This window comes from Quercus suber, unplaced genomic scaffold, assembly GCF_002906115.3.
Source record: "Quercus suber isolate HL8 unplaced genomic scaffold, Cork oak 2.0 scaffold_515, whole genome shotgun sequence".
Taxonomy (NCBI): Eukaryota; Viridiplantae; Streptophyta; class Magnoliopsida; order Fagales; family Fagaceae; genus Quercus; species Quercus suber.
Window position 1 is genome coordinate 480,288 of NW_027069964.1, and position 12,016 is coordinate 492,303.

Sequence of the window (12,016 nt, forward strand, 5' to 3'; positions counted from 1 at the left end):
CGGACTCAAAACATCAAGCCCACAAAGTGAACGGGTATCATCCCTAATGGACGATGTCCATAAAGTAGGCGGACTAATTTTGGAAGAATCTATATTTAATAAGTCCATATAGTGGACGAATCACCCAAGAAGATGACTTAAGCCCGTCAGACTCAAAAACTCTTTCTCAAACCTAAGACGTGGACAGGTTCACCCTAAAAATGAGTTATATCCATAACCATAAATTGAATGGATTCGTCTACAGGAATAAAAGTAGATAGATAAAATAAGTAATCAATATATTACAGAAACCCATAAAAGGAGAGGTCCAGATATAAAAAAACGACGGTTAAATTCAACATAAACTGTTCTCCAGAATCTTTACATTAAAAAAAAAGAAAAAAAAGGGGGGGGGGGTCTACTACTGGACGGGAGTATCCTCATTTCTCTCTTCCAAAACTTGAACTTCATTAAGTTAACGGGTGCTGTTCTCTACGGTTTTGGCTTGTCTTTCAACAGCAGTCTCTCCGTCACCACGGGGGTTGTTAATAAGGGCAACATTAGCAAATAATTCATTCGTGCTCTCGGACTGGACAGGCTGAACTGAGGTTTGGGCTTGGGCGTTAATGGTAACATGTGACAAGTCCAGGTCTGGAAAAGAGGTCTTGACTTGACGGAGGCAGTCGTTAAAACCTTTAGCACAGGAGCCTCCAAGCTCTGCTAGAAGGGCGTCGGAGTCACGGTACTCGTGTATCACTTGTTCCTTTGCTTGACGGAGATGGTCCTTGGTGTCACTAATTTCTTTCTCCTTATCTTCCAAGACCTGCCTCAACAGCTTCGTCTGCTTCTCTAGCTCGTCCCTAGTTTGCTCTAACAAAGCAAGTTTCTTCTCCTGAACCATCTTCAAGGCCTTCAACTCAACTAGCTCATCCTCCGTCGACCTTACCTTCACCTTAATATGGTCCAACGCTGTCTTGTGATTTAGGCAACGACCCATCAACTCCATCATCATTAACATTGCGTTAAAATAGAAGGGTTAGTAATAAGGCAAGTTGAAGGGGAAGGAAAAGAGAAAGAGGACGGACATAGTTACCTGAGCAATGCTAAAGAGCCCCGTCTCCCACATGGCTTTAGTTGCGTGGTTGCTCAAGTCCTTATAATCGTCAGCTATGATGATGGACGAGAGTTGCTCCAACACGTACTTAGAATCTTCACGGAGGAGGACGGGTGGTTTCTTAGTGATGGGGACAGAGCTCGTTATGAGCCCCTTGCCCTTTCCTAGGCCAACAAGAGTGACCGTCTTCTTGGTCTCAGCCTTCAGACCCATGAAAGGGGGACAGTTTTGGGCTTCTTTGGAAGACGGTCAGTCTTTTCTAGTTACTTCCTTTTGGCAGACGGGTTGGCCAAACCCGTCCTCTTAAAGGACTAACCCTCTTGTTTTTTCTTTAAAGCAACTTCTGTTTAATGTAGGCCCTTCTTTTAGTGGCATCAATCTCTGCACAAAGGTGATGTTAGAGGTTTGATAAAGAGAAATAAAAAAGAAAAAGTGTTGGGTGATGGACTTACGTTGGCGAACTTGAAGATCGTAGCGACAGGCGACTGTCGTGGGTTCTGGTCTGTCACAATACCAGAAGTGAGTGTCTAGGGTGACTAATTTAGCCCACATCCTCTCTAACAGCTTGGATTTGTTAAAAACTTTCTCCAAGAAACTCTACTATTCAAGTGACACTTGTGGTTGGTCCCGAGCTGCAAAAGAAGATAGTTAAAGAAACAGGTAAAAAGCTAAACAATTAAGGACTTGAATATGGATGATGCATACTAGAGGAAGTCATTATTCCCCATGTTGTGTCGACGGGCATATACTCATGGTCACTAGGGTGACACGTCCACTTGTCACATTCCATAAAAAAATAATGACTCTTCTAGTTCCTGTTAGAGTTGGGGGTATCACACACGAGCCTTGGCAATGGGTTTCTAGGCGTAAAACTATACATGCCCCTAGACTGAACAATCTCAGTCGGATGGTAACAATGGAAAAATTCCTCCACCGTCAACCTTTGCGCCCCGTTAGACATAGCCCCATACAAGACCTCCATGCCAAGGAAAACCCTCCAGGCATTTGGGGAGATTTGCGTGATGGCCAGTCTTAGGTATTGGAAGAGGCAATGGTGGATTGCATTTAATGGGAATTTGATCCCTGCCTTCAACATTTGCTTATAGACTCCAATGCCTTCAACACCTTCGTAATAACACTTCTCTGATTGAAAGGGTAGACGGAGGGGTATGTTGACGGGTATCTAGTGCTTCTCCTTAAGTGTTTTGAAGTGTGTTTCCTTGATTGTAGAAATGAAGTTGTTTTCCGTTCATATGGGAAGCATTATATACTCTCTAAATCCATTAGGACCTATGATGGATTGGATTGGGGGTTTAGCGTCATCTAGGCCATTAGTGGTGTCACCCTCTGACCTATCCGTATCCAAATCCTCATCCCTTGTGGAAGATGAGGTGGTTAAAGGATTCCTTTTTTCACTTGAGGTGCCAGGGTCGTTCTGACTTGACGGGAACACCTCATCGTATCCCGCCCCCTTGCGAACACACGACTGGTTACTTGACGCACTAGACATCTGTCACCAACACGTGATGGGTAAACCCTAAGACACTGACAAATCTACATAGACAATGGGTGTGCAAATGTATTTAAAAATAGCAAGGAAATTCGACAGAAAGGTGAAGAGTACTTATTAGTTGAAGATGAACAAAAAAGTGTAGGTGATGGGTGCGCTAAGTGAACAGTGTATTGGTCAATCAAGGGAGATGGTTGCGTTCTGATCACAAATTCAGTGGAGAAAGTAAAGAATGAGAGGTAAAGAAGCAGTTTTATATAGAGAGAACAAAGACAAAGGGATGCTTCGTTCCAAGAGATCAACCATTGAAAAAGTGACATGTGCCTCTACAGACATTAATGATCCTATGCCAACCTGTGAATCTATGCACGCTTCTCAAGAGATGAATTAAACCGTCACTCCATGGATCTGTCCAAAGGAGGTGATGAACCCATGGAGTGAGGGGGCAATTGAAGGATATAAAATTTGTGGATGACGAATCCATTTGAATAAACCTAACTGTACTAGATTAGTGGAAGGTTAGTCTTTCTACGTGGACAGATCCAAGATACATGGACAAATGATGGACGGATCTCAAGGCCATGTGGCATCCACAAGGCTTACGTGGCCTCCAAGAAATCCTAAATGGAAATGACTTGCATCCCACAATTAACCTTAGTCAATAAAATCCCAACATGAGAAGAATCACAACACGAGAGGGATTCTATGAGATATGCCCATTAATGGTGATCTACCCCATAAGGAAAAACCTTCCAATGCAAGAAACGGAGGTCGGTTATACACTACTATAAAAACCCAAGACCTTCAAAAAACAAGGTATACATAATTCATCCCAGCTCTGGCACTCTAGGGTTGTGAAAACTTTCTGACTTAACCTTCGGAGGGTCTTTGGCCGGTATCACACCAGTACTCTCCTAAGGTCTTCTTATTCTATGTTGTGCAGGTATTGTCTTGAGCATGTGAGGATCGTGTGAATTAATGACGATTTTTGGTATCATCAGTTAACCAAGCCAAAGGATCAAGATTTTATCATCTTTGATTGCAACTCAGGATTTTGGAAAATACAACTAATTAAGGAGTTCGGACCATTACCAACATCTAGCACACTTAGTGGACATTCAAATGTAATACTCTTAACCCTTTGTGTTAAGGCTTTTGGCCTCGGTTGTCACAAGATTCACAATATTAACCAATTCTTAGCCAAGTAATTTGATAGGCCAAGAATGTATTGACCTCTTGTGATAAATTAACCAATTAATTAGCTAAGTTAATTAATTAATTTAATTAACATGCAATATGCGTGGTAGCACAACCAAACACCAACAAAGTAAATATGTAGTAGAAGATAAAGTTGACACGGTGACTTGTTTACGAATGGGGAAAACCTCTAAGGCAAAACTCTACTGGATGATTTTAAGGTCACTACTCCCGAGAATCTATTATTATCACAACAAGCAGTTACAAGTAAAGGAATCTCAGTACCTTATACCAACCTACAATTGAACCCTTACTCCAATACCCAATTGGACTTATTCTGTAGTGATTGATAATCTTTCCTTTTCAATGCACGGCTCCTAGTATGTGACTAACCACCAACTTGAGAAGGATGTTGGCTACAAAGTTCTTCAGTTTAACAACACGATGAAGATCACGAAGCTCCTTGGTTATAAAACCCTACGACATACAAATGCAACAGCTTTTTCAAGAGAAAGATGAACTAAGGCATATGTCTCTGGTCACAATATACTTGTGAAAAACTTTTACATTAAGTTTAATCTGTGACGGCCCTTAAAATAATCCTTATATATGTTTAGGGTTGTGAGAAAAGAAAGCCTAAATAAATATACACGGATTTGTATGAAATCAGATCTGAAAAACTGATTTTCGTAAATCTTAATAGATAGGTTATCTATCGAGCAGCTATCGAGCATCGGGCTGAAGATCCCCTTTAAACCTTGATAGATGCTATCTGTTGAGCTTTAAAATACAACACTTCTTCATTTGATTCTTGGACAAATTTGCATGGTTTTAACACTTGGACTTGAACTTTTGTTCCTTGAAGTATTAAACACATCCTAGATCTACCAAAGTACAAGTAAAGTGCGTTTTGTCAAAGGATTAGCCAATTCTAAATGGCATATGTTCCTAATAATGATTCACCTATGTCCTAATATAATTAATTAGATTAATTATACTTTAGATTCCATAAAAAAGAAGAAGTGCAGTTTGACTAGTCAAGATAAATGAATTTCAACCTGTTAAGTTGCAGTCGAAATGCAGTCCTCTAGCTGTTTATTTTCTGAATTCTTGAGTCTTCCACAGTTTTGAACCTAGTCTGTCTTGATCAAATATAATCCGATATAAATCTATTTATTCAAACTAAGTTCTATACTGTTACAATTGTTCATGGTTGTCAATCTAAAAATATGGACCTTCACTTTTAACTTAATATAGCTCCCTAAGTTTTTCAAAGATCGATGGATGAAATATTTGAAGACCTAAAAGTTTTTTGTGTAGTCTATAATTAGGAGTGTGCATGGGTCGGGTTAAGGAGATTTTTTGACCCAACCCACCATGGTAGATTAAATAAAATTCAACACAACCCAACCCAACCTAACTCACATGGGTTGAGTTGAACCCATGGGTTGGACAGAGACAGAGACAAACCTGCAAAGTAAGATAGTGAGAAAGGGACACAACAAGTCGGCAAGAGAAAATATTATAGAGTAAGAAATAAACCTGTAAGTTGAGACAAACAAAAAAAAATTTAAAAATCAGCCAAAAGAAATCTAAGAAATCAACTAAGCAAAAGCTAAACATTTATCCACCACGACAAGAGAGATAAGCAAATAGAGCGAGAGAGAGGAGAGAGAGAAGCCAGAAAAAGAGAAATAAAGCAAGAGAAAGAAACCCAAGTACCTACACCTAACATTGGAAGAGAGAACCAATAGAGTAAGTAAGAGACCTGTGGTTGAGAAAATGCAAAATCATTTATAAATCAGTAAAAAGAAAACTAAGAAATCAACAAAGCAAAAAATAAATATTGATCCACCATGGTAAGAGAGAGAGAGAGAGAGAGAGAGAGAGAGAGAGAAAATATCGACAAACTTTACCTAACACCGGAAGAGAGAGTTACCACCGAAAGATAGAACCATTGCTGAGGCAGTGATGATAGCTAATGGATGGCAGTGGCTCAGTAGAGGGAGAGAGGGTTAGGGTTTAAAAGTGAGTGAAGTGGGAGAGGGGAGTGGGAGGTGATACATTAAGAGAAAAGGTTCTAGGGTTTGTGTGAACTAATTGGCTTTTATATAGAATAAGAAGAGCTGGTTATTTAAAAAATTATTAATTACATAATATATTTTAAATATATATTAAATATATGGGTGAGTCAGGTCGGGTTTCACAGGTTTGGAATTTTATGACTCGAACCCAACCCAACCTGACCCACTATCAAAAAAAAATTTTGTAACCCAACCCAACCCACCAAGACCTAAAAACCGATCCAACTCGACGGGTTGGGTTGGGTCGGGTTTGATGGGTTAGCAGGTTGGCTGCACACTTCTAGCCTGTATTGATGGTATTCCTATGCTCTAAAACTATAGATGATATAAAAAGCATCTTAAAAATATTTGTCAAAGATTTCAAAATTATGGAATAATCGTTTCCCCAAAGAAATTTGAGGTAAAAAAGGAATCTATAGAATGTTTAAGCTTGAGTTTAAATCAATCAAGCTTGAAACTACAAGAACATATAATTACTACATGCATGTTTGGTACACTGAATGTGGATTACACAGGAATAGTAATTTTTATTTTTAGAAATAAAATGTGTTGTAATGGAATCATTTTATTTGATATTAATTATTTCAATGAAATTACAGTAAGAAAAACTTAGCAAACTTTATTCATACTTTATAGTGGTTCACCATCGCTATTTCATAGATTTTCCAGAATGCAAACTTTATAATCGTTTAAATATTAATAACTCCATAAAAGTTATATAAGAGAAAATAAAATGATACATCTGTTAATAACTCCATAAAAGTTATTTAAAATTTTCTTCCACGTTACCTTTAGGAAATTTTTTTTTTTTTTTTTTTTTTTGATATAGAATAGGAGCTATTGAGCCCTCAATTTGACTTGTTATTTGTCCAGCATATATTTAACAGTACAAGTACTTGTGAATTTAAATGCTCAATTTGACTTGATATTTGTTCAGTTTATATTTAATAGTATAAGTACTTGTGATTTTAAATGTCCTGGATCCAAAGGTGTAATCAAAATTTAGTCATACACTAATTGAACTGCCCCGCAGATGACACCATGACACATAAAAGACATCATAATAAATCATTTTATTTGATGATAATCATTTCAATGACATTACAATAAGAAAAAATAAGCAAATTTTATTCAAATTATATAGTGGTTCTCCATCACTATTTCATAGATTTTTCAACATTCTAGTTTGGCGCAAATGCTTTTTGAAGATATTTAACTACATTCTTTTCTAGTTGGAAAGCCTTGATGAGAACATCAGGATTGATGGGAGGAACAGATCCAAAGACCGCGTTTGCTATGGTGATCACCCCAGGATTTTGGCTGCTAAGACCAGCAAAGGCAAGAGCAGCAGTCTCCCCAATGTTGAATTGGAAGTGAATGAGACCAATTGGGAATACAAAAACATCTCCCTTGTTTAGAACTTTGGTGAAGAGTTTGTTTGGGTTGGATGTAACAAATCCAACTAAGAGAGTACCCTCAATGACTACCAAAAGCTCCGTGCCGCGGGGGTGAGTGTGAGGTGGATTCAGGCCATATGGTGCAAAGTCAAGGCGAGCCAAAGATATGCCTAGAGTGTTGAGACCTGCTAATTTATCAACGTTCACAAGAGTGACATTTGATCCGACTTTGTTTCTGGTGTTTCCAGGTATATTGAGTCCAGAGAAGAAAAAATCATTCGCTGAGACCATTGCAGGATCCTTGCAAAATTTTCCATTTACAAACTCTACACAAAGAAAGAAAAGTTTGTTATCGTCACAAGACAGTTTCTATAACAATGGGCAGTAACATGCATTTGGGGGTGGGGGGGAAGCCTTTGGGCATAATTTCATTAATGTAAGAACTTATAATAAATTTAAAAGAACTTGATTGATAATAGCACTCGTTAACAATTCATTTTAGGAAAATTTTGACATCACTTTTATAGGAAATAAAAAAAAAAAAAAAAAAACTATCAAAACATTAATTTTTTTTTTTCCCATAAAACTTTCTTTAACTGGATTTTTAACTAGTGCTCTAAGGGCACTCGTTAGCATTTCCCTAATACTATTACTGCTAATAATAATGAGAGTGTTTTATACAAACCACCAGATTTGATGTCGTTAATTGCGACACAGAAGTCTTGCAAAGGACTGGGGTCATAGGCAGAAGCCAAGGAGGATGCCAAGGCCAAAATGGCCAGAGTCACAAAGAAAGAAACACCTTTCATCATATTTGAGGTATATGGTATACAATCTTGGTTGAGTGAGGGATATGGAAACTTAACAATATGGAAATGTCTATTTATAGAGAGTAGTGAGAGAAGCGGTCTATGTTTTATTGCAAAAACTGGTAATTGTTCAACCCTTTGTCACATTTATTTTATTTAATTAGGTGAACCAATTTTCTTTAACCACTACTTGTCGTACAATTTTAAAACCCAATCAAATGGGACCTCTTCAATGGCATTGTGCAGTTTTAACGTTACTTTTTTTTCCTTTGGCCAAAATCAATCAATAAAAAAATAATTGTTACAGTAATGTTCCAATCATGCGGGACCTCTTCGACTTGGGATTGCAACATATCCCAAGTGACCAACAGTAATTGTGACTGAAATGGCATTGTGTAGCTTTAGATTTTAATGTTATGTTCTTGCTTTTCCTCCTCTTTGACCTTTTCTTCTTGACCTAATCTTAAATGGCGGGCACTAACGACTTCTTAATCGCAGGTGTTAGTTAGATTTAATGCTTTTCTAGAACAAAGTGATCAACAACTACCAGGTATCTGGTGTATTCTTGCTTTTCCCTTTCTTTGTTCTCTCTTTTTGTTGACGGTGTATTTGGTTTAGAGTAGGAGGTTCTTTTTACTGTTTATAGACTTGATGTATATTTAGATCTATTTAAGATCCGCTTATTTTACTGAAATTGAAATTTTTTTTACTGAAAGTATTGGAGAAACAGGTAAATGTTAGTTGAAACTTGAAATAGTACCGTAAGACGTATAAATTATACCAAAAAGTGCAGTAGGACCTATGAATAAACCAAAAATAAGTTGAATAATAAAATAAGTTGACAAAAAATAAGCTAGCCAGACAAACATTTAGCCTCTGTTTGGATGTTGCTGAAAGTAGTATTTAGCTGCATTTGTGTCTGAATGAGTGGGTCCCGTGCATTGTTCATGTGACCCACAAGTATTTTTTTCAGCAAAATTTTTATTAAAATTGGGTTATACAGCACTATTCACATATTTAAAAATTATTTTGTTACAGTATTTTCAATTTTCAATTTTTAATTTTTAGCAATAAGCAGTATTTAAATAGACTCTTAAACTAATGAAAATACTTGACTGCCAAATATACAAAAGTCAAAGCCTTTATAAATGTTAAGAATTGATAGCCCAAGCGCATAAGCATCATACACCAGTAATTAAAGCCCACAAGCCATAAATATAGGCCCTTGCGTGTGGCAAAATTAGCACCTGGAGTTGTCTAAATTTAGGCCCGTGAAATCCAAAACCCAAATACCCATTAATATAGCCCACTAAACATGGAGTCTACGAACTAAGTTGGCCAACCTAGGCCCACCAAAAATCCAATACTAGCCAGCCATAAACCCTTAAGTACTTCTTTCTTATTCTGTGGATCAAGCCACGTGTGTAGAAATCATGCAATGGGAAAGCGTGGAGCTTATGAAGGTGAGTAAAGCCTTCTCTTTGGATCTTCAAATTAGGGGACATAAAAAAAATCATATCCCACATGTTTCTTATCAACAATGCTTTATTCTTGTTCTCAAATTAAAACTCCAAGTCTACTTTACATTGAATAAAACCTCACAAAAAATTTCACAATGGTGAGAGAGATATTCACAAAAGAGTAAGCAATAATCATTTCTTTGAAATGTGTTTTTCACCACAATTATCATTCATAGCCCCAAATTAACTCCCCTATACATTTAATTCACACAATTGTTTGTTGAATTTACAAAATTATATACATTTAATATATCCAACATACTTAATTTTATCTATGATTCTAGACAATTTGTACATCTAATGTACACAATATTTCCATAGAATTTATACAATTCTTTACATTTAACGTATCTACACTATTTCAGAATTAATATGCCTGGATTATCTTTGAATCAACCCCCTTAAAAAAGTGTAATTTCACCAAAAAATTCCATCATTATTTTTAGTCTTGACCAATAGGAATAACTATGATTTATTTTAAATTAAATCCACATGGGACCAATCATAATAAATAGTTCATATTCACACATGATCAGGCTCAACTACATAAACATATGTGAGCGTTTGGATTCAACTGAATCTTGTGTCTGCATTTCATGATTTCCCTTTTCTTTTCTTTTTTTTCTTTTTTTTTCTTGCGCATGAACAATAACATCATATGGGTTAACTGAGCAGGGGACAAAAAATACTGTTCACGCACTGTTCATCACTGTTCACAGCACTATTCACGCACTAAAAAATATTAAAAATGGGTCCCACGATAATATTCATGCATTTAAAAATTATTTTATTATAGCGTTTTCAGTTTTCAGTTTTAGCGACAATAAATTCAATCCAAACGGACCCTATATTAACCATTAAAACTTGATTTGATGATATCTTTTAATCTAATAATCCGATTGAGGACTGTGGCCTGTTGTTTTGATCGTTATGACATTAAGATTTATCATATGTGGAGAAATTGGAACTAAAATGGCCAAAATTATAGTTTTACTATGAGGCATGAAATTACCATTTGTCCAATCAATGACATTAAATGTGAATGCAAAAATGAGGTGTCTACAAGATTTTACAAAAAAACATTAGATATATATATATACACACCATAAAGGGGGTAGGGGACGCACAGCTGAAGGGGAAGAGATGGAAGCACAGTATAATATATGTTGAAAGTAAAAGTAATATAATCAAATAATATAGATCAACAATAGTAAGGCGGTAGAACTAGCCAAGCAGTATATATATCAAAATAATTTAAAGTAAATGAAAGCAACTTAAAACCGTCTGGTATGGCGGTAATCCGTCTAAGGTGGCAGTAGCAACAAGTAGTATAATGAACATAAAACTGAAAATACTTCTTATTGAAAGTAAAGCAAAACACTTACAGTAGTAGTAGTAAATACAAGATCTCAGAACAGGTTAACAGTTACAAAACTTGAACTAGTCATAGTTACAAGGTTTGTAGGGATAGTAGGAACAAGGTAGTAGTAGTAGTAGAAACAAGTGAACTTTCTCCCAAAGAAGGCACTCTAAAAGAAGGGAGTTCTAAGGAGGAAATTCTAAAGAAAATTCTGAATGAAACTTGAGGGACAACCCCCCTTAAATAGGAAAAATTTCGGAGTGAACAATGTCATGAACACTAAAAAGTGAACAGTAATCGGGGAATAGTGAATAGTACAATGAATAGTGAAATTTTCATTATTGTTTGCCAAACTTCCGTAGATGAAGCTTGTCCTTTGCTTGTCCAAATCATGCAGAAAATAGCCTTGGAATACTTGAAACTTTAGTCCAAAAATGTACATAAAGAATCTCCAAATGTGGGGAAACTTGTCCAAGAACATTGTGGGGATATTAGGGAGCAGACTTTGTCGAAAGGAGCATGGCAAGACCAGAATACGACAAAATAACATGAAAAAACTTATGTGGGATTCCCTTCATCTATTCAAAAACTCCATTATGAGTTTAAAGGACATGCCAGGGAAAATGGTACACATGGAACTTCACAGTTGACGCATGGGCTTGTCATACACATGCGATTACACAGGGACTACATAGCAAGCGCACTTGAATATTAATCTTCAGTCAACTGCAAAATTAGGAATATCTTGACCGAACAGTTTCTAATTGTGATAGTAGCATGGGAGAATAACTTTATCAGAGTGAAAAGAATCTTAGAACAGTAGTGTAATAGCCGCAGTAACCCGAGGACACTAACTATTAGTCAATGGAAGGAGCATCGGATGGATAACCATCAAAAGGATCAAAAGGACCTTATGGAGAATCACATGGATGGTTATGATAAATAGCATATTGATTATAGAATCCACAATATAAAATAGGCTCGAACACTAGTCTTCTCCCTGGGATGAGAAGGCTTTTTAGATTACAATGATTAGTTATCGATAA

General features: G+C 36.6%; 1 protein-coding gene across 2 annotated transcripts; it reads right to left on the reverse strand.

The window, feature by feature from the left end:
• Window positions 1–6,932: 6,932 nt before the first annotated feature.
• On the reverse strand, window positions 6,933–8,121 carry LOC112027547 (germin-like protein subfamily 1 member 16). 2 transcript variants are annotated; one of them, XM_065763600.1, is made up of 2 exons: window positions 7,970–8,121; window positions 6,933–7,607 (listed from the first exon to the last, which is right to left on the reverse strand). In XM_065763600.1, the coding sequence occupies exons 1-2, from the start codon at window positions 8,091–8,093 to the stop codon at window positions 7,066–7,068; spliced, it is 666 nt and encodes a 221-aa protein (XP_065619672.1). In that variant the 5' UTR covers window positions 8,094–8,121; the 3' UTR covers window positions 6,933–7,065. The 2 variants fall into 2 exon arrangements, with proteins under 2 accessions (XP_065619672.1, XP_023915968.2); XM_024060200.2 differs by having other exon boundaries at window positions 7,967–8,121.
• Between the last annotated feature and the right edge of the window lie 3,895 nt (window positions 8,122–12,016).

Excerpts from the sequence above, each read along its gene's own strand:
- LOC112027547 (XM_024060200.2), bottom strand. The coding sequence starts at position 8,093 with ATGATGAAAGGTGTTTCTTTCTTTGTGACTCTGGCCATTTTGGCCTTG. Across the intron at positions 7,608-7,966 it reads TAACGACATCAAATCTGGTG|AGTTTGTAAATGGAAAATTT; the intron begins GTTTGTATAAAA and ends TTCTTTGTGTAG.